This window comes from Penicillium malachiteum (assembly GCF_028827825.1).
Source record: "Penicillium malachiteum strain IBT 17515 chromosome Unknown utg000003l:1.0-4950554.0:1.0-4952489.0, whole genome shotgun sequence".
NCBI classification, from domain to species: Eukaryota; Fungi; Ascomycota; class Eurotiomycetes; order Eurotiales; family Aspergillaceae; genus Penicillium; species Penicillium malachiteum.
Window position 1 is genome coordinate 223,780 of NW_026643096.1, and position 21,779 is coordinate 245,558.

The window sequence follows — 21,779 nt, forward strand, 5'->3', positions numbered from 1 at the left end:
ACAACTGATGAGATTGGACTTCGATGGCTTTAAAAACACTTTAATCCAGCAACAACTGAACGGACACTTGGAAAATATCGACTTTTGATTCTTGATGGTCATGGGAGCCATTTAACTCCCCAATTTGACCAGACTTGCAAAGAGAATAATATTATTCCAATTTGCATACCAGCCCATTCTTCACATCTTCATCAGCCACTTGATGTTGCATGTTTTGCACCTCTTAAACGTGCATATGGTCGGCTTGTTGAGAATCAAATGCGGCTTGGTTTTAACTATATCGATAAATTTGATTTTCTTGAAGCCTGCCCAATCGCTCGTAAAGAGGCTTTTCAAACCCAAACCATTCAAAACAGCTTTGCTGCAGCTGGTTTAGTACCATTCAACCCAGATCAAGTACTTTCTAAGCTTAATATTCTTCTTCGAACACCTACACCCCCAGGTAGCCGCCCTACCAAGTCGATCAAGCCAATTTTCACCCAAGACACCCCAAATCAAAGCTCTTCTAAAACAACGTTCAAAGAGCCCTCCAAGTCCACTCAAACAGCAAATCGATCAAGTTCTTAAGGCCTGTGAAATTCAGATGCATTCGACAGCTTTATTGGAGGTTGAAACACGTAAATTACGTGCCGCCCACGAGAAGCAGAAGCAGAAGCGCCAACGGTCTACTAGGCAGATACCTAATGAGGGTGGAATGACGGTTCAAGAGAGCCAGGAAGCTATACAGCGTGCTAGACAGGTGGTTGAAACACCAGTTGCCCTTCCCGTACCGCGGCCCAGGGCACCTGTCTTACCCTCTCAGCTAGCTAGGAGAAAGCTGCCAACATGTAAGAAGTGTGGAGAAGAAGGACATAGATCAGATCACTGTGATATTTAGATAAATATTTTAACAAATTGGCGTTATGGTTCTAATGATTATAATTAAAGCTGTAGGGTAGGCGGTCAGGTGGCCGCTCGCTTGGGAATCACGTTATCCAGAAACATGCAGAAACATGCGCCTAAGGTTTCAGGCAGAATACCTCTTTCGGAATGTTTGCACTGTTTGCTTTATCTATCAAAAATAATCACAGGGCGGTGACCCTTTCTGGTAAGCCGCCAGTCTGCATTGACGATGTAAATCCAGGAAAACCAGGGGAAGGTATTTAGATAGCTAAGGGGAGACTTTGGAGAGGGCGACTTCGAATATGCAGACCTATATACATACCTAGGGTACATTATGTGAATATGTATTGAAAAACAGTATATTGCGTAGACAAGTGACAGAAAAACAAGCAGAATTAAAGATGCTTGCTCCGCTGGTCACCGCCTAGAAGGTCCAACGCCACGTGACCAGCGCGATCCGCGGAGCAAAACCTCAATAACGTGAAAGCTCCCTGTTCCCCTCGTTCCGCATCGCCTACGTTTCTCCCATCTGTCCTGTTGCATCCTTTAGTATCCGGTTTCACTCTACGATAATTTCCCCGCGTCGAACTCATGGTTTTGGTGGTCTTCTGAGATGGTCACGTCTGGTGGCATCTCCTGGTGTGAGCATCCCGCTCACTTCAACGACCACGCGTAAACGTTCGATCGCCTCTGAAAGAACAGCGTGATAATCGAATATCCTATCATCTGCCGCCTCTCTCGCGTCTCTGCGATAATTCACCATGGCGCAAACTCGCCCCTCTCACCAGCAGCAACAGCCGCCTGCACAATTCACTTCGCAACCTTTCTCTCCTCCTGTCTCTTCTCCATCCCCACACTCCGCTTCGCCTGTTAACGGAGGCGCCGCGCCTCCGCCATCGAAACGACCTCGGCTTTCTCCTCTCCCACCTTCTCAGTCGCAGTCACCCTACGCCTCACCTAGCTTTGGCGCGATGCAACTCCCGCAAGGCCAGACTCCCATGAACGGAACTGCCCCAAACAGCATGCCATCTACACCAGTCGCCGCACCTGCTCCCCCGGGTACCATGGGTCCGCCCTCGCGCCCAGTCGATAAAACCACTGATGCAGCCGAGTTAACCGATGTTCTGGCATCGTCTGGTATTGATGTGCGGGAAGAAGAGGCATTCCTCACGCGCAGCTTCTCCGGGCCCAATGCGCAGGCGCAGCCGGTTCCCCGAGGGCAAATGCTTCAACACCCATCCCCAATAAACACATCTTTCGTCTCGCAGGCCTCTACAACAGGCACACTCTCAGCCTCGAGTAGTTTCGGCGAGCTGCCTCATATGAAACCTGTTATCCCGCAACAGTCATACTCCGAGCCAGCATCACAAACGCCCGTTCCATTCAAAGATCCGAATCAGCCAACCCTTCCCGATACGGAAGCTGCCAGAAGGTCTCAATATCACCTTCAAGAGCCCTTCTTGTTTGCAAAGCTGCTTGAACAAAAAATCCAAAAACGAGGATTTGACCTGGGTGTTCGCATTCCTTCCGAGGGTCTGTTTCACCCTGTTCCAGGTCGCCCGCAACCTATCGAAGTAACTGGTCCTGATGGGTCTTCCATCATTCGTACTGGTCAGACCATTCTGAATCAAGAGGGGGCTCCTTTGGTGGACATCTTGAACCTCATGTCTCTGTCCTGTGAAGAGCGACTTCGAGGCATAATCGATTACGGTTCCTGTCTAGCACGCAGTCGCCGAGCACACTCACATGGTGTGATCCCAGACGCGTGGCAGGATGTTGCACAGCCTTTTGATTCGGTTCCAGACAACTATGCGACCCCTTCTAAGCGTATGTCGTTCATGACATAAAACAGACCTATAGGACATTTTTTTCCATACTGACACAATTTCTAGGTCCTCGCAATGAGAACGAAATTCCTTTCACCAAATCTACTGCGGAAAGATACCGCAGCCTTGTGAATAGGGAGTCATCGCTGGAGAATAGACGTGCTGCAAAGCGCGCTAAGCGCAGCGCTGATGCCACAGTTGGAGAAATTACGGGTAATCGGGCGGAATCTGTGGATATTTCCGGATCAGCTCCCTCTACGCCACTTCCGGAGCGAGCTCCCAGCTTTGACAAAAAATCTATGACCAAAAAGGAGGCGAAGAAGATGATGGACTCCAAAGCCAGCGAGGCGCAGCAGCACCAACAATCTGTTGAAACAGCACGAATGGCTACGAATAGCATGCTTTCAGGTCGTATGTTTGGAACTAAGAAGTCATACTCGTGGTTGAAGCCCGGGGGTTCTTCCAGTGGATTTTCCTCCCCATCACGCCCTACTCCCTCGACACCGACTGCCGTGCCTGACAAGGCCACTCGACCTGGAGAGACCCCAGCTGATCAGCCGAAGCGCAGACTCGGAGCCTGGCGTGAGGACCAAGAAAAGGGAGCCGGTATTCAAGTTCGCGATCTCTTGTTTATGCTGGAGGCGGATGGTCGAGGCATCAAACATGTGCAACGAGGCTATGCCAAGGATCCAAAGGAGGATCGTGCAGCTTGATGAACCAGACCCTTGTACTCTTATTTCTTTTCCATATCTGTTTCTTTCTCTTTTCATGGGTGTCTAATCTAGTTGAGAGGGCAAATGAAAGGGAACATGACCATGACCATTCACCCATGCCCTAGGATTTTTTGCATCTTCGTGAGTCTGGTTCGTGGCGTTACGGATCTTTGTTTTTTTTTCTTTACTCTGAGTCTTATGGCATCGGGTTCTTTTAATGTTCTTCTTTCCCAAATATCAGCAGACCATGCATTTGTGCGATAGAGTTAATAGCGCATATGGCTCGTCCTGTTTTTTTTTATTTCTCGACTGTGGGAAATGGGTCCAAGCATGGTTTCTAGTCAGTCGAGATTGAAAAGAAAATACGAATTAAAACAGTTCTACAAATTTCTCACTCCTTATCATCCTTAATCTCGCGCCTGGGCAGTAACACTACCCAAACCGATATCGGTCGTGACTTGAGATAATCAATGTTCCACTCCCAAGTATCAACAATGGGCATGCAAAGCGATTTAGTAGGTGGTAAGCTTGATCAAGTCAAAAACGCTGTCAATGGTTTATTCCAACTTCAAATTATAATCATGCTTCTATAGCCCCAACATTTAGATCAATAACTTCCTTATAATATGATGCTATTGATCTCAGCTCTATGCCATTTGCCTCACTGCCTCGTGAGCTCGTTGCATCTCCTCCTCAGATGGCATATTAACGATAGCCAGATAGAGTACTTCCTTTTCAAAGATCAATATAAAAACTGCAGATCAAATATAAAAGAGGCATACCTTTTTCAAGAGTTTAGTGATTGGCGTAAGCAGACCGACATTGTTCTTTGCTGCGCGAAGCCTCTGTAGATCAAAGTCTCTCCCTTCATCCCGCGATCCTCTAGGCGATGACTGTGTAAAGCTTCCTGAGCGTCGAATATCTTTAACCTGATTGATAGCATCTTTCAGGCCGAAACTGCGACCATATGGCGCGGGAGGATTCGAGCTTGAGTTTGATCCCGTATCTCTTGGTGAATCGCTTTGTGAATCGTATGAAGAGAATCGTTCGGTAAGGATTCTACGGGGTCCTCTTCCCTTCATATCTGAAAGTTTCTCGCGTGTGAACTTTCCACCGGTGACCAAGGCAATCGGGTCGCCACTGCTGGCAGCATGGTTTGGATTTGCGTATCGGGAAGTGAAGGTAGGCATTGGAACCTGGCTGAGATGACTGTCGGGGTTCTCATAGATCTAATTGTATTCAATTCTCATTAGACACAATATTTGCATGATGATGGTGTATTTGGTAACTCACAAACTTAGCCTGAGCTCTTTTATCCATGTATTTACCCACGAATCGCCCCTTCTTTTTCAAACCAGACAACTTCTTCTTCGCATCTTTATCGCAAGCTAGCTGGTCAATATCTGGAAAGATGAGAGGTGCCACTTCTGGGAATATGTTGCCGTATGCTTTTCCATCTGAGGATTTGAATTTCTTCTGCAAGCGACCGAGCCTCCCAGATTCCCTATCCGCAGCTTGGGATATCATGGAATTCAGGTTAATCGTGGTGCATGGAGAATCAGCTAGTTCCGGATTCCATGTCATAACAAGACAGAAGAGTCCACGAGGCTGGAAAAAGTCTTTATTGATTTGATCAAAGAAGGAACTCGTTCTAAAAGGAAAGAGGTCAGCATACAAGATTGAGTCAATGATTCAGCGCGATTATTACTACTTACTTTCGACGTCCATCAACAGCAATGGCAACATCCGTCGCAATTTGAATAGCAATAGAGACTGCCATACCTGTGACAGTTGGCATCCACATTGTCCCAATTGAAGCCAGGTTGATTGCCCGAAGCCAAGGTGCGGCCCGACAGCCCTTCTCAGCAGTGTCCAAAAAATCCAGGAAAGTCTTCTGATCGATTCCACATTCAGCGAGGGCGGGTGCATATGCACGAATGAAGCCGCGATCTCGATTCTTGGGTCTGCGCTGGGGCAAGAGAACTGGGGCAGATAGTCTCGGCTGTGGAACTATTTCGCTCAGAGTATATGGTGGAGGTGCAGGATGAGAGTCTGCGAATTGACGTGCAAGACCAGCATCATCGGCGCCCTCGTCCATCTCAGTGTATCCTAGAGGGGATTCCTGATCCTCTGAATCACGGAGTTCCTCTTGGGCCTCATCGAGAATCCATTGCTCTTCAAGAGCTGTCACCGACTCTTCGGCTATCTCCTTATTCTGTTCTCGATCAGGAGAAGACAACTCATCTTCCTCCGATGATGCTCCTCTTGAGGACGACTGGCCGGCCTGGTTTTGCTTTTTGGTCTTATGAGCAGTTATGCTCTCCGAAACCAGACCAATACCAGCTGCAACTCCTTTCAAAGCCCTCTCTCCAAGTGAAGTTGGCATGTTTTCGATAGAATGTCTCGTAAGTGTGAAATGTGAAAATGGATTTGCTCGAAGCAACTCAAGTGCTTGAAGCTAGGATAGAAGGTTGGGATTTTCTCTTGCTAGAACTCATACTCGAAGGGCAGATACCTCAATTTATACCATAATGGTGGGGCTTGGAGAATAGATTAACCATGGATGCCTAAATCTACTTGACAGAAGCGTCCTTTATCTAGCACGGATCAAATTCAAGCATTTTCAAACTCGTCAGATGTAGGTGTACCAGATTTCAGATATTAGGCGACCAATCGAAGTATCCGTGCTCGAAGCCTTATTCGGGGTTGGAGCCTGGACAGAAAAGACTCGTAAGGACTCTGAAGCTTAATTTTCCAGTCATTCGCGCATATTAACATTCTTCAGTTCAATAGTCATTGAAATTTGACTCCACCTCCCTTTTCGGGCAATGGTTGCGGATGTAGTCCCCCGGATGTGGCTGAGTTCCCTATGGTCCCTAGGGTTCAACTAAGCATCCAGATTACCGTTCTGAGCATCACACGCGAGAGTATCCACATCAGCACTTAATCGTGGATTTCCGTTCCATGGTTTTATTATGGGTTCAGCCGAATTTTCTATCTCCGTTATTATACATCTAGGCATCCAGGAAGCTGTTTTTCCCCCAAGGCTCGGACTTGGAGAAAGTGGTTTTCATCTAATGCTATTGGACGAAATGATATTTCTCAGTCTCGGCTAAGAACTGAATACTACTTCTACTACCTAGGTAGTACATACTTCTACCTGGGCAACATTTGAACCTTGATATATCAACTGTCATGACTCGGATTTATTATCAATTAATTTATACACACTGCCCAGATGGCATTGCATTTGGAAAGTGTCAAAACCTTGGAAATTGCATACCTTTTCGAGGTTTTTCAATACCCGGATGTACTACTAGTTCAAATTTTGACAATCCATATCAAATACCTATACTGCCAATACTGTCAATCCTTGTTGCCAGTGAAGAAGCCATATCTATCTACAGGGAACCTTGGAAATATCCTTGGTGTATCTTAGAGGCTTTAGGCTTAAATGAAAGAACTTGAAGTCTGAATTTTGAAGAAGCTTGACCCATTCAGACACTGGCATTCTTCACTGGTACCATCTACCTGGAAGAAGAGTATACCGTCAAAGCGCTCGGCACCATCCTCCACTTTCCGACAGCTTCAATGTTTTCGAGTCGAATCTCCAAACTCAGATGAGTGCGCTGACAAATTCGAGGTTGAAAGTACTTTGCTTTTAATATATGAGACCCCGCATGCGCAGAGTCAAGAGGAATAAGATGTTCCTCAACGCTGTTAAATTGTAACCACGCCGAGTTTCTATTATTGAAGATGACACCTCCGACCCCATTTCTGATGAACTATTGTCAGACAATTCAGTTACTAGCATCTATCGTACTACTCGCCAAAATCATTGCGGTAAATTACACATGTGCACTGATTCAAGTGTGCCACATAGATCAGCGAAGACTGACGAAGACCAGATTATCAAGCGACCATACTTGACCCCTTTGCGCAAACTGCCAGGACCATGGTATGCAAAATGGACTCACTACTGGTTCAAGTGGAACGTCGTTTCTGGGAAACGCGCGCAGTATATTGATAGTTTACACCAGACTTATGGTATATCATACTCCTGACATTACTATACTAGTAATCTCAAAATGCTTGTGGATACTGACTCGGACCTCGTCTCAATCTACTAGGTCACTGCGTCCGTATCTCCCCCAACGAAGTCTCATTCTCTGATGTCAACTCACACCGGACTTTACACTCCATCGGTTCTCAATTCCTCAGAACAGAGTGGTACAAAACTTTCACCAATAGTGAAGGCAAACACGACTCACCTGGATTGTTTGCGATGACAGATCCCAGAGAGCATGGGAACAGAAAGAGATTATTCTCTCAACAGCTCAGCAATAGCTCAATCATGTCCAAGGAAACGCTGATCAGAGCAAAGATCACCATGGCAGTGGACAAATTTTCTCGAGATGCTCATGTCAATGGGTTTGCGGATATCATGAAGTGGTGGACATTCTTGGCCACGGATGTGATTGCAGAACTAAGTTTTGGCGAATCATTTGGACTTTTGGAGACTGGAGAGGTATTTTAATCACAAAGCACTTGAGAATGCAGATCTCTTTCTAATTCACCATTATTGACTGAGTATAGAAAACTGGCTACGTCCGCGACTTGGAAACTACTATGATGATCACTGGTATTCAGTCTGAAACGATGCCAGCCTTCAATCTAATTCAGTATCTCCTCATCAAGAAACTCCAAGTTGCTCTTGGTACTCGATCTCGACTCAACGAGTACGGCCTTGTCGCAATTCAGAACCATAGAGAATTCATCATGAAAAACCCCGAAGCCTCCAACTGTCTCTTCTCTCGATTCTTGGACCCGACAAAAAACAAACAGGAGCTAAGTGACTACCAGCTTGCACAGGAAGCAGGAAACCTTATTGTTGCTGGCAGCGATACCACCTCAGTCAGACTGACCTTTCTCATGTATGCATTGCTGAGACCATGTAATAGGGAGGTGCGCGACAAACTCATGGATGAAATCTCATCTGTTCCCATAGAGGCCCCTGCCAAAGATATTATGATACTACGATATTTGAAAAAAGTGATTGAAGAGTCACTGCGAATCTATGGTGGAGGCCCTAGTTTACCCCGTATGGTACCCTCTTCGGGGGCCATACTAGCTGGGTATCATATTCCAGCTGGAACTACGGTGGGCACTTAAAACATTTACAATGATGCGAGATCCAGAGATTTTCCATGATCCTCTCAGGTAGTTTTTGCGAACTTGATATTCTTCTATTCAGAGTTAGGATGTATTGCATGCTAAATCGCTCTCAGTTTTAACCCTGACCGATGGGATGCCCCAACCCCGGAAACGAAGGACGCATATTCACCCTTCCTCACAGGACCTCGAAGTGAGTTAACCTTGGAGTCGGAATATTCATTTACAAAATTGTTGGGACTAATTTATGTAGCCTGTCTTGGTATGCACCTTGCGATCTTTGAGATCACCTGTGGCATTTTCCACTTTCTTAAGAAATGCCCCACGGCGCTGATTGCGGAATCGACCACCGATGAAAGTATGGAGTTTGAGAACTATTTTATTATGGTTCCTAAAGGCCATGCTCTGTACCCGAGGCTAGATTGATAGTGAGAGGTAGGATGAATTAGTACTACTACATAGTAGTAATTTAGCGGGTCTTTTGTCTTAACTTGAGTGAATCTTTGGAAAATTATACTACTACTAGTACTAGTAGTAGTACTCAAGATAAAACATTAGAATGACTGGTCTCAAGTTTATACCTAGCAAACACGTACATAATTTGACAAGTGCATTTCAACTTGAATGCTTGATCATGATGCACTTGAGTAGGTAGTGGCGTTTTGGTTCCACTCCTGATTTCTCTTTTCCCCGCGAAGCCCCGCAAATCGGCGGATAGAGCGCAATAGTGCATCGATGATCAGCATGACATCTTCATGCGTATAATGATAGTATGATATAACAGTACATATACCTTTTTATAATTAGACAGTATTTAAGCTGTCACCTGGGTTGATTGAGGTTCAATCTTGGAAGTCTTGTTATGTTCATGAGGGAGTCTTCGGCTATGCAAAGGACATGCACATAATACCAGGCAGTCTCCACGAAGCCCTGGTCCACGGATCCCGGGTGCTCAAGTGCCCAGGTGCTTTGGCTTGCAGATAATAGATTCTAGTGACTTGGCACCTCTGCCCCGCATGAGGATGACCATGGCCCCAAAGGCTGAACCGAAAGGATCATGATCTCAAGACTCGGACTCGAGGGTTAACATGTTGGAGTGCTAAAATTGGGTCTAGCCCCCAACTTGAAGATATGGATTCAAGTTGTCCATTATTTGCAAAATGAGATCAATAGATACCACCTGGGCAGTTGATCTGAAATTCCATTTTAACATGTATGACTCGGTGATATAGGAAGCACTTGAACTAGTGTTAGTAGCATAGCAGCTCTCGAGTCTATCAACACCTAGGCGGGACAATAATTCATCCGGATATTTCTCTCGCTTCTGGATCTTCAAGTCTGCCACCATGATCTTCCATCTTTTCTTTCATAATTTCTTCATAATTCTCATCTTTTCACTTAGAAACTTCGTATATTCGCCGGTCCTACCATTCATCCGTGTCAGGTGATCCTAGACGAGTCCACGTTGAAAATTCATTTTATTTCGCTATAAATGATAGAACTGTTGAATTTTTATCAAGTAGTTTATGACCTCTCAAGAGCTTAAGTCCTTTCTAAGAATTTAATTCTCTTTTCCTGTACTTCTCTCTGTGGGATCGGGTAGTCCAGGGCTATTCATGCCGGTGGCGGCGCGCAATGAGGATGAGAGAATATCACACGGAATTCAAAATTTGAGTGATGGGATTTGTCTCGTATTTAACCCAATAATATCGCCCTGGAAGTGTAAATTGTAAAATAAGATCAGCACGGTCAAGAATACTTCAAGACTAACGCGCTGTCATATTCTTATATAGGGGAATAGAGATGAGATAATACTATACGTGTATAAGTGGGAAGTGGTTAAAAAAGAAGAATAAAAAAGGATCAAAAATAATAGAAAATAATAAAGATTCATATTTTATTTTGAGACAAATAAAATAAAATAAAAAGAGTGAATGCCTAAGTGAATATAAGTCGAGTCCCTTATTAAAAAAAATAACACAAAGTGATCGGCAACACTCTTACGTCCCCAACTCTGGTCGCCTTCCCATCATCAACTTCAATCTTTCTCTTCTCTCCCTCCTCCCTCCCCTTTTTACCCCCCAAATGTCGCTATATTTCTTCTCAATGATTCGCAATTTCTATCCCGCTTCTTCGTGATATTATTGTATCTATCCTCGAGCAAGAAAAAAAAAATTCCCCTAGACATGCATCAGGCTTGATCTGATTCCCCCCCATTCTCCGACCGCCTCGTCATTGTCACGTCTCAAATCCCTTCCGACCCTTCCCTTCGTTCTTACAGCTCTCTTGACTCACTTACACCTCGCGACTTCCACTGGGTCGTGTGTGATTCATTTGTCCGAGGGAGTTTCTCCGTTTCCACCGCCGCCAATCGGTCGTGAACGCACTCTCCACACGCTCCAAGGACCGTTCGTGTGACGGACGGGACTCCTCCGTACACAATGTCGACTCCATCCACGGCCACTGCAACCCATCCTTCTCACCAGCGCTACGGATATCCTCACTCCTCATATCAGGCGACTTCTGCCTATCCAACTACATCCACCGCCGCAGGGGCTCGCCTGGCAAATCCCTACACCTACTCTGTCCCTTCACCAACCACCGCTACCGCCAACACCACAACCCTTCCTTTCACTCAGTCCGCTCGAGTCGCTCCGGCGACCTCGACGCCATCCGGCATGCCTTCTCACCCAAGTGGTTCTAGTGCGGCCCCTTCGCAAGGTGGCCGGAACAAGAAGCCTGATTGGGGTGAGTTTTACAAGAACGGAATTCCCAAGGAGGTCATCGTGATCGATGACAGCCCAGCTCCTGAGGCTGCCAAAGCTGCTCCGGCTCCCCCGGCCCATGGCGCACCAGCCGGTCAACCTGCCGCGCCTCAGCCCGCGGGCAAGAGGAGACGAACGGGAATCGAGACGGCCTACGAACTAAACTACTATGACCGACCGTCATTCTCAATCAACCCTCAACAATATGGTGAAAATTCGTCAAATTCCTTGTCTACGGACAGAACCACTTCCCTGCACACGACTGCCCCCACATCCATGGGATCTCAAGGCAGCACCGGTGCCAACGCCGCGTCTTACTACGAAGATAGCACTGTGGGCCAAAAGCGCAAGCGGACCACCCGGAAATCAACTCGCGACGAGCAGAAACGACGGGAATTGGAGAATGCGGGTGACGCGTTTCTCAACTATATTCCTCCTCCGCAACCCATAATCAAAGCAAAGGATGTACCTGTGCCGGTTATTAGAGATGTGAGCAGTCCTATCTTTCTTTTTCTTTTCCTTCACTCCTTCGCTCACTTCCCTTGGCCTTTCTGGGGAAATCCAGCTAATTCCGATCCTCTTAGTACACGAGTTCCCGTCACGAAAAATTCGATGATGACGATGGTCACTATATTGTGACTCCTGAGACACAGCTGACGGAGCGATGTCAGTTTTCCACGTTCCTCCGTCTTCCGGTTCAACCATGCTGACAAGTTCCTAGACTCTATCATTAAGCTCCTAGGACAGGGCACGTTTGGAAAGGTGGTGGAAGCCTATGACAAGCAGCGAAAGGCCCGCTGCGCCGTCAAGATCATTCGCTCAATCCAAAAGTACCGAGATGCCTCGCGGATCGAGTTGCGAGTTCTATCGACTCTTGCCTCGAACGACAAGAGCAACCGCAACAAATGCATCCATCTGCGGGACTGCTTTGATTTCCGCAACCACATATGCATTGTTACAGACCTGTTAGGTCAAAGTGTGTTCGATTTTCTGAAAGGCAACGGATTTGTTCCTTTCCCCAGCAGTCAGATTCAGCATTTTGCCCGCCAGCTCTTTACCAGTGTGGCCTGTACGTTCATTGTATAACTCATCAGAATCCCGAGTATTTGCTAACTTGAGATGCAGTTCTTCACGACCTCAACCTCATTCACACCGATCTCAAACCCGAAAACATTCTCCTCGTCAGCAGCGCCTACCAGACTTTTACCTACAACCGTACCATCCCTTCCTCTTCCCACGCAAACCCGCGAAATGCTCGCCAGCGGCGAGTTCTCCTCGACAGCGAGATCCGGCTGATCGATTTTGGCTCTGCCACCTTTGATGACGAATACCACTCCTCAGTCGTCTCCACAAGGCATTACCGGGCACCTGAAATTATCCTGAACTTGGGCTGGAGTTTCCCCTGCGACATTTGGAGCATAGGGTGCATCTTGGTGGAGTTCTTCACCGGTGATGCTCTATTTCAGACCCATGATAATCTCGAACACTTGGCGATGATGGAGGCTGTGATCAATACTCGGATTGATGCAAAGTTAGTCCGACAGGTCATGCAAGGACGTGCCGGCAACCACAACTCAGCTGCCAAGTAGGTTATCACCAGACATACGGTTCACATCATATACTGACTCGTCTATTCAGGTACTTCAATCGCACCAAGCTGGACTACCCTACTACCGAAACCACCCGGGCTTCTCGGAAGTATGTTCGTGCGATGAAGGCACTAAGCGTATGTATTTCACTTTCATCGTTTCTTGAGGCCCCCTTCGCTAATAATGACCAGGATTTCATTCCTACCAACACCCCCCTTCAACCGTCAATTCCTGGACCTTCTGCGCCAGATCTTCGTCTACGATCCCAAGCAACGTATCACTGCTAAGGAGGCACTAAAGCACCCCTGGTTCAAGGAGACTCTAGTCGATGATGGCACGGAGGCATACAGGATTGGCATGGGATTACACCGTCATCCACGATAAATGCCATGTCCGTCATGTCTACTTATGACTTTTTCATCGTCATCTGGCTTTTGCCATAGTATCTTTGCAGGGGATCCCGCCGGCGTCTCTAAGGTTCCATTATGGATAGATGGGTTCATATTTCTTGGGTAATTTTCTCACGGATGGGTTGGATGGTGTTTTCTCATTGGGGAATGATGATAACGATGCGCACTTCTCCTGTTCTCTTTCTTCCTATTTCTATTCACTCTCGACGGTGGAATACTGGGAGTTACAGGGTCAGCTCTGAGCTCATGGGTCGTTGTTATACACAACCCCTGCCATGGCCAGTTCCTGAATTCTTGTATCACCTGGGGGCCGGGACTTATATTCCCCTCTCACTTCCCTGTCGAGGTACTCATTTCGCACACTTATTTCCCCGGGTTACAATTTCATGCGATGGAGGTCCATCGTGATATCTTATGTCTATGTTTTATTTATTATTCTGCCACTCATTCCGGCGCCGGTTATATGCAGCAGGCTTCTGCGATTCTTGCATGTGCCTTTTCTTCATCATTATTTTTCCAGGTTTCATTTTGAGTATTCACTTGAGGATGGGAGATGCTTAGTTTGCGATTATTATACCATTTTTCTGTTTTGGCGTATTGTACGGGGGCAGTGAACTGGTGTATATAGGCATTGGGGTTTCATGTAACTCCGACAAGCCTTGGAAAACATGTGAAATAAGCCATTCAATATGTTCAATGAACTTTGAAGAGACTGAAAATGCTTATCAGAACAAGATTGCAGGTTCGGTTTGATACTAGTAGATGTAGACTAAATTACACAGCTATAAGTACTTCTAAGGCATACATAGCTTCCAAATATCATTTCTCACCGACTCTTCAGATGTTTGGTTTCAAATGTTGGCAAAGTAAGACAAGGGCTATGAATGCGCTCATGTACATGTTTCAAGCCTCTCAGAGAAAAGAGCTGGTACGTGTCTTATTTGAAGCAGACTTTCTACCTGTTCCGCAATATCCAACAACTCATCATCGTGTCCATGTCTTCCCATAAATTCTATTCCAACGGGAATACCCAGATGAGCCGACGGAGTGGGTGGACTAAAACCAGCTGTATAATGATCAGTCATTGCTTGATTAACTTTGAATCTCAGACTCAAGTGATGATACTCACCTGGAATACAAATCGCCGGGTTCCCGGTTACAGCAGCTAGGATGCCATTTCGATTTGGCTGCCTCGTTGCTCCGATATTAACCACAAGATGACGCTGGTGCGGATAGACCAAGGCATCGAGATTGTGTTTATCGAAACACTGCTTCACAGATTCCTTTAACGCTGCAATGGTATCAAGACGAGCGCGGTACTCCTCACTTGAACGGGAGAAAACACTTGGATTTTCCACAGATACAAAGAAAACTTCTGTCACGGCTTCCTTGTGATATTCACCGCTCTGCACTATTGATTCCAAGGAACGATGTGGAGTGGATGATATATCAGACGATTGGAGAAAAGAATCAAGACATTCCTGGAACTCGAAAGCCTGTGTATCTGCATTTGCGAGTAGATGTGCAATACCCCAGTTTGCATCACATTCCACCGGAATCAGAGAAACATCCAATAAATCCTGTATCAAAATCAGAGCTTTGCGAATAATACTCTGTACAGTGGCATTCTCAGCCCCGATAGCATTCTCGCATGATCCAATATCTTCAAGCTCGAAATAAGCATCCAAAATACCAATACGCAATCCTCCATCTCGTCGAGTCGAATCGGAATATCCTGTACCAATCTCAACTCCATTATTTCCCCTCATAACATCAAACAAGATCTTCACATCCCCAACACTCCGCGCCATAGGACCCGCAACATCCTGTGTGTCAGAAACAGGTACAACTCCTTTGGTATCAACTAGCCCAATTGACGGTCTAAACCCGACAATCGAGCACGCAGACGCAGGAGAACGCAGGGAGTTAACCGTATCAGTACCACAGCCCACAAGCCCCAAATTAGCCGCAAGCGCAACAGCTGTGCCACCAGATGAACCACCAGGGGTACGATGTAAATCATAAGGATTCAACGTCTGACCACGGAGTGAAGAGGTCGTCGTTCCATGAAGAGCGAGTTCATGGAGATTGGCCTTAGCGAGAATAATAGCACCGGCATGACGAAGTCTCGAGACAATGTCACAATCTGAGACTGTTTGGAGAGATTGTAAGGCTTTTATTCCGGCTGTAGTAGGGAGGTCGAATGTCGTGTAATTATCTTTTAGGATAATAGGAACACCGTGTAATGGTGGGAATGGCCGATTCTGAGTGAGATATTGTTTGTTTTCTGAGTCTTTCTGTAGTGCTTCATTCTCAGCGTTGGGGTTTATGTTGATGAGTGCTTTTAGCGTGGGGTCGTATTTTGTGATTCGGGCTAGGTATGCGTTGGTTACTTCGCTGCAACTCGTAAGGCCTTCACGGAGGGCCGAGTGGAAGGTTGAGATTGTTAACTCTTCGATAGAGAATTGTCGCACTGAGTTCATGTTTGTATATCAATAGGTGTTTTGTTCAAATCCACGGGTGGGGTCGGATATCTAGAGTGATTTGTCGAGATGACGATCTGAGAGCCGGGTACAGAGTCACGGTACTATATAGAGATAGAACAATCAATCAAATCCCAGCCTTGGAAGTGCTGGAGTCCGATGAAACCCAACTAAGTCTTACTACTACTACTAATCGCACTTTCAGTTGATTAAAATGGTTCAATTGATGGTGCTAGTCACACTGCATGAAATGACGTAGTATGGAAGAGTAAGCCCCGCCTACAATAATATGATACTTGGACGAAAGACATTCATTTCACCACTAATAGGAATTGACGAACATCAAAACATGGATTCAAAGTAAATAACATAAGATTCAAATCTCTAGACAAGGCTATACAACCAAAAATTTGAACGAGAAACAAGTATCTACCTGCAATGCCAAATGCATCCGCTGCAACGCCAGTATATAAAAACCAAAACCAAACTTTACATACCCCGATTGAACTCGACCATACCCTCATAACCGCCACGGCCCTGGAACTCCTCCTCCAAACTGCTAGCACTAATAGCCTGACGCTGGGGGAAAGCAGCCAAAGCCAAAGGCAAAGCAAAGAGGGAAGTACCAAGGACGAGAGCGAGGTTAATAGGGGTGACCATACGAGGACGAGCACGCAACCAGTCGGTCTTTTCCAAGCGAACCAGAATCAAAGGAGGGAGAACCATGATAGGTGTAGCGTTGAGAATACGGCTAATAGCAGTCTCACCAACAGCGATAGTAGCAGCCTTCTTACTCTTACCCAAACTCTCAGGACGGTCTCCGTTGGCTCGCTGCTCCTCTGAAAGAACAGGGTAGACATCGATACCCTGACGAATCTCCTCACCACGCATAAGGAAGACGTTCAGAGCGCTAGCACTGGCCACAGCGGCGAAGGGAACCAAACGGGACAGAACGAGACGGGTATTCGGGGAAATGCTCTTAAGACGAGGGACCAGGGCGTTCAGACCCAGGGCAACGGAGCAGGAAGCTGAGACAGCCATACAGTAAGACTTGGCGATCTGTGGAATCGACAAGGGGGTGGACTTGTTGGCGTTCGCATTGTTGATGGCCACATTGAGCGATTGGTTACCGATTTGCCAAAGGAGGGTACCGGCCGTCTGAATTATACAGATTAGATTGAATCCACAACATCACGTATTATCCCATAGCGCCGCATGTAAATAGGATTGAGGGTTGACTCACACCAAGGCCGGGAGTCAGCATACCTGCCGTAACAACCAAGTTCGACAAGACATAGCATGACATACGGAAAGGAAGCAGAACGGGCTCGCCAGTATCTAAAAGTCACATATTAGCGACTTTTTCTTTATTTCCCTCGCGCAATTATCTCAATTCATACCGGGGTGCAGGGTGGCGTCGACCACTTTCTTAGCCTGCCACAAATCCGGAGTCATGGCAGGGATTTTATTCTGCTTATACTGTGCAATCAGACCCTTAGCGCTCTCTAATCCTGCAGAGCCTGCAAGGAGGGTACTGTAAAACCCTTGAGTCAGTATATTATTCCCACACAATAGGTCACGCGCCTTTCAACAGGGAATAAACACTTACCGAGGGTCTGAAATATCAGCAGCATGGCGCACTCGACCCCAGTAGGTTGTGAGATCGTACTGTGAGACCGGTAGGTCCCTCTTACCAGGGATCGAGGCAGACATGTTGCAAACGCCTAAAAGAAAACGAGTGGAGATGAAGGGGAATGACTCCGTTTTTCAATTTTGCGGGGAGCCAAATCTTTCTTCAGGTACCGATAAAAGGGCGGTGAGGCGGATAAGAAATCAGACCAATTATAGGGCTACGATAAGCTCACCGCCGGAACCCTTGCCGGTAACAAGATAAGCTTATCTGCAGAGTTTATCTCAAGATGCAGAAGTACATTTGGACACTATAGGTACATTACTAGGTAGAGACACTGGAATGACTGGACAGAAATACTAAAATCGTATATGAATAAGGATTCTATTCAATCCAGTCCCTTATGAAAAAGGAACTATATAACGAAGAAAAAAAGTATGTGGCAATAGTACAGTAGTACACAGGTATCATCGAGGGAACAAAAAAGATTAGGGAATAAAGGACAGACGGGAACGAGCCCGGCTAATGCAAGGTGAACAAAGGAAAAATGAGGTCGTCAGAGTACATCAACAAACGGTAGCTTTACCGAAATCGAAACGATTTATGTGCCAAAAGGGAGGGGGGACCGCCACCGGCTCCGTAATCCGAGCGAACTCGGTTTTGCCGGGATGGGGTTTGTACACAAAACATGCAGACATAGAACGAGGGGAGGTTGGCTCGTTCCAGCCCAACACATTTTGTGTGTAACCAGTGGGTACATGATTCACTAGGGAAGTCAGTATAAATGCCCCAACGTAGAAAGTAGAGGAAGAATGTAAACTCACCATTGAATCATGAGATGCCCACCATTGTCCATAGAATTGCAAATGCAGCGAGTGGCGTTGCTGGGATTACTGTGATTGCATTGTCTCTCCGTATGGGGCGTGGCTAAATCAGGATCGGTGACAGTAGTCGGTGAGGCATTAGAATGTCGAGATTGAATATCAAAATCGCTATGCATTCGTGGAGGGGACGAGCGGAGGTGTGTAAAAGTATTCGAGGTTCGAGGGAGTCGAGCCCCATAACCACCAGTAGAAGGTCTTGGGCCACGGCCACGACCACGCTCCTTGAGAACTTGCCGGAGAGCAGCCTGGGCATCACCGGTGTCATCCTCATCGCCAGGTAAGGACTGGGATGCAAGGCTTCCACGAGTGTATGAGGCGTCAGATGGGAGTAACAGTGATGAATGTCGCTTTGGTGTCCGCTTTGCAGCCTCAGGAGAACCTCGGTACGTTGATCGACCAGAAACACCTCGTGTAGAGCCAGCCCAGGGAGACACACGACCTGACTGGGATGAGCCAATCGAGGCATACGATCCCTTGGAAGGTGGCCGAGAGCCCGAGTCGCTTCGAGCTATGTTAGGCCGGTTGCCATCGAACAAGGAGAACGACGATTGAGACCGAGGCAAGACGGGATATTCAGAATACTCGGCAGGATCTGCTTCACTTTCAGTGGCGGATCCATCCAGGTCCATGCCAGTCAATGGGTCTGTCAGCCCAGTGGGACCCTCATCAAGAGGTTCCATTTCAGCCTTCGCACGGCCATCTCGTCCGATACGAAGCACCACTGCAGGTACTGGAGGGCGACTAGGAAACCCAGAGGCGACTGATGCTGATCTTGTCAACGAGGCGTGGCGGACCCCTTTAACCGGAGATACTCGGCCCTTTGACGGGCTCTTACGGACCCCGCTGGTAGATCGCATCGATCCTCTGGGCTGACTGAGTGACCGCTGAGACGAGCTCGAAAGAGCGCTGTGCGTCACACTCCTTGTCAATCCTGGTCTTACTCGTGGCGTCAAGTCATCCTCCTCGTCATCCGATAAGCTTGAAAATGAGGCAGGAGCTTGTCGATCATGGCCCTGAGCACGACGGAGCTCTTCACGCTTCGACTCTTCGATTTGATGGTGGTACGGCTGTCTCAGCCCACGGGACGGTTTCCGCTCTGGAGTCAGCTGGGGTCCACCGAAACGACGAGCTGGTGAGCTCAGGAACATAGCCGGGTCTTCAGCCTTGGTAACAGGTAGACGTGGGGAGGTAGAGAAAGGCGCAGGAAACAATGCCGCATCGGTAGGCGGGGCAGAAGATATTCCAAACGGACCGCTAAATTCGGGAAGGTCCATGGTACCATCGATCGTAGGCAATTGCGGAATATGGGTGCCCAGGGAGGTATTCGATAAGGGTTTTGGTGGGTGAGCGGCATCACGGCGAGTGCCTGGGAAGGGGATATCATGTGTGGGTTGATCTTGATCGTTGTCCCAAAACAGACGTTGTTGTGGAAAGAAGGGAGAGCCTGTTGGATCCAACGAAGCTAATTGAAAGAGATCTGGTGACGATTGTAAATTGCCAAACATTCGCGGGGATGCTCCCAAAAAGCGACTCGGTGTCTCCAAGTGGTTTCCTATCCTCGGACTGGGACCTCTACCCAAACTGCCCAGTGATTCAAAGTCAGGGATCTTCCTCCTTGACGCACTCGTGGGTGGTGGTGTTTGCATTGACGCCGCGGACTTTGCTGATCCCACTGTTCCTGGTCCATCTTCGCTTAATCCAGGCAATGGCTTCAGCGGCCGAATCCGTCTCACTGTATCGGTCTGTTCCGAAGCCCTTCCATCCTTCAGCTCTCCTTCATGGGGGTCGATGGTCTCTGTCTTGAAAGGATTTGACGGGGTCCCGAGGGCAAATTTTTGGGGTGATCGTATAAACTCTGGACTGGAAGCATAAGGGTCTGCGGTATCCCAAGTGACTCTGGGGTCGAAAAAACTAGATTCGAGTTTGGGGGGTTGTAAAGGAGTCGAATGCGGCTGTAGTCGGGGTCCTCGTAGGAGTTTGAGGTTCGCCGTTGGGATAGCTGAAGCTGAACATTGCCGGGTGGATTAGCATGATGGAATGGACATGAGAGAGAAGATAGCCCCGGAGAAGGTGTTGTATTGTCTATGGAAGTCCAGGTCCTGATGCAGTCGGGGAAAGGGGACACCCCGCACGAGGAAAGGGAGAAGGAAGGGGAACATACCTGTGGACAGGGTGATCCCAGCTCATATCAGCAACTTAAGACCCAGCAACCATTGAAGGTGGAATGCTCGAAAGGGAGAAAGAGGGGAGATTTAAGGTTATAGAGAAGGCACGATCATTCTATGGATTTTTGATGTCCAAGGAATATCTGCTTCAATGTTCCAAGGTTCACACTTGACCTCAATTGAAGATCTTACTCTTAGTGATAAGATAGAATAAAAGAGTTGAAGTTGAAATCTGTTAAAAATGTAAGATCGAAGTTGTTAAGATTAAACCAAGAAAAAAAAATTGATTTTCTGTTTTTCTTTTCCTTTGTTTGTCCAAGTTCGATTTTTTCCTTAACGGAGTTTACGTTTTTACGTTTTTTTACGTGGGGACTTTTTTTTCTCTTTTTTTTCTTTTTTTATTATTTAATGAGCCTCCACTCATTTACTCATTTATCCACTGAAAAGGTTTCCCGTACTAAATTTATTCAATTTATTAGAAGTAGCAGTCCGAAATTAGACTAGAGTCACATAGACATAAGTGTACTGGTAGAAAGTACATCTGTCATAGATGACTATTTCTATACTTTAAATAATTTATATTATGCGGAGTATTCCTTAATCAAGTATGTACTCTACTGTAGTATACTTTATACTCTTTACCACATCTCACACGCACAGCCCAGCTGAAAAAAAAGACCTATCATCCCGGAGAAAAACACTCCTGGGGTTAACACTGCCGATCTAGAACCAAATTGGGGGCGACGAGATCGAGCCTGGTTCGGGGCAGCCGGTCTTCCATGTTGGATTAAGCTGACGAGCCAGTTGAATGTCGTTGGATAACCGCGCTTGGTCCGTTTGGTCCTTAGTGAGCCCCCAGAGCGGGCCAATCTTACCGATGACGACATGAGTGTATGAAAGTGGAGTGTTATCTCCGGATCAATCTGAGAGAAATGGAGAGAGAGAGGATATGGAGATCGAGATTGAGATGGAGAAAGAGAAGAGGGGGGAAAAAACTATAGCCTCAAGAAGAACATCCAACTGTTTCCCCCCCAAGGAGTCATCCCCATACTCTGTACCCTCCATAGGGCTCTTGGATTAACCGCTGATCCCTGGTTAACCTTGGAAAGGGGCCCCGATAGCCCCGAAGGGACACTTCTCCGCTAACCTATCTTTTTGGCCCTATGCTGCCTGTTCACTGGGTCCTGCATCATCATTCGAGGATCGCCATGCATCTAATTCGCGGCCCCTGGCATATGTACCAAGTCAAATCCGCTTGGC

General features: G+C 46.9%; 7 protein-coding genes across 7 annotated transcripts; 3 read left to right on the plus strand and 4 right to left on the minus strand.

Moving 5' to 3' along the window:
* Positions 1-1,643: 1,643 nt before the first annotated feature.
* N7483_006408 (uncharacterized protein) lies at positions 1,644-3,421 on the plus strand (the record flags this gene model as incomplete). Its single annotated transcript, XM_057089845.1, has 2 exons — positions 1,644-2,709; positions 2,775-3,421. 2 exons carry the CDS (start codon positions 1,644-1,646, stop codon positions 3,419-3,421), a joined length of 1,713 nt encoding a protein of 570 aa, XP_056944586.1.
* Positions 3,422-4,182: 761 nt separating this feature from the next.
* On the minus strand, positions 4,183-5,807 carry N7483_006409 (uncharacterized protein; the record flags this gene model as incomplete). Its single annotated transcript, XM_057089846.1, has 3 exons — positions 4,183-4,650; positions 4,715-5,066; positions 5,137-5,807. The coding sequence occupies 3 exons, from the start codon at positions 5,805-5,807 to the stop codon at positions 4,183-4,185; spliced, it is 1,491 nt and encodes a 496-aa protein (XP_056944587.1).
* A 1,370-nt stretch (positions 5,808-7,177) lies between these two features.
* On the plus strand, positions 7,178-9,019 carry N7483_006410 (uncharacterized protein; the record flags this gene model as incomplete). The annotated part of the gene is made up of 7 exons (XM_057089847.1): positions 7,178-7,264; positions 7,330-7,468; positions 7,552-7,949; positions 8,018-8,355; positions 8,383-8,556; positions 8,710-8,786; positions 8,847-9,019. 7 exons carry the CDS (start codon positions 7,178-7,180, stop codon positions 9,017-9,019), a joined length of 1,386 nt encoding a protein of 461 aa, XP_056944588.1.
* Positions 9,020-11,034: 2,015 nt separating this feature from the next.
* Positions 11,035-13,331, plus strand: N7483_006411 (putative protein kinase (Lkh1); the record flags this gene model as incomplete). Its single annotated transcript, XM_057089848.1, has 6 exons — positions 11,035-11,847; positions 11,943-12,024; positions 12,080-12,427; positions 12,484-12,943; positions 12,997-13,056; positions 13,139-13,331. 6 exons carry the CDS (start codon positions 11,035-11,037, stop codon positions 13,329-13,331), a joined length of 1,956 nt encoding a protein of 651 aa, XP_056944589.1.
* A 916-nt stretch (positions 13,332-14,247) lies between these two features.
* N7483_006412 (amidase) lies at positions 14,248-15,840 on the minus strand (the record flags this gene model as incomplete). Its single annotated transcript, XM_057089849.1, has 2 exons — positions 14,248-14,423; positions 14,487-15,840. 2 exons carry the CDS (start codon positions 15,838-15,840, stop codon positions 14,248-14,250), a joined length of 1,530 nt encoding a protein of 509 aa, XP_056944590.1.
* A 489-nt stretch (positions 15,841-16,329) lies between these two features.
* N7483_006413 (sideroflexin family transporter) lies at positions 16,330-17,553 on the minus strand (the record flags this gene model as incomplete). Its single annotated transcript, XM_057089850.1, has 4 exons — positions 16,330-16,998; positions 17,084-17,178; positions 17,241-17,374; positions 17,450-17,553. The coding sequence occupies 4 exons, from the start codon at positions 17,551-17,553 to the stop codon at positions 16,330-16,332; spliced, it is 1,002 nt and encodes a 333-aa protein (XP_056944591.1).
* A 499-nt stretch (positions 17,554-18,052) lies between these two features.
* Positions 18,053-20,264, minus strand: N7483_006414 (PHD finger domain protein; the record flags this gene model as incomplete). The annotated part of the gene is made up of 2 exons (XM_057089851.1): positions 18,053-18,236; positions 18,295-20,264. Coding segments are annotated over 2 exons (2,154 nt in total), but the record flags the coding sequence as incomplete, so codon positions are not given.
* Positions 20,265-21,779: the final 1,515 nt, after the last annotated feature.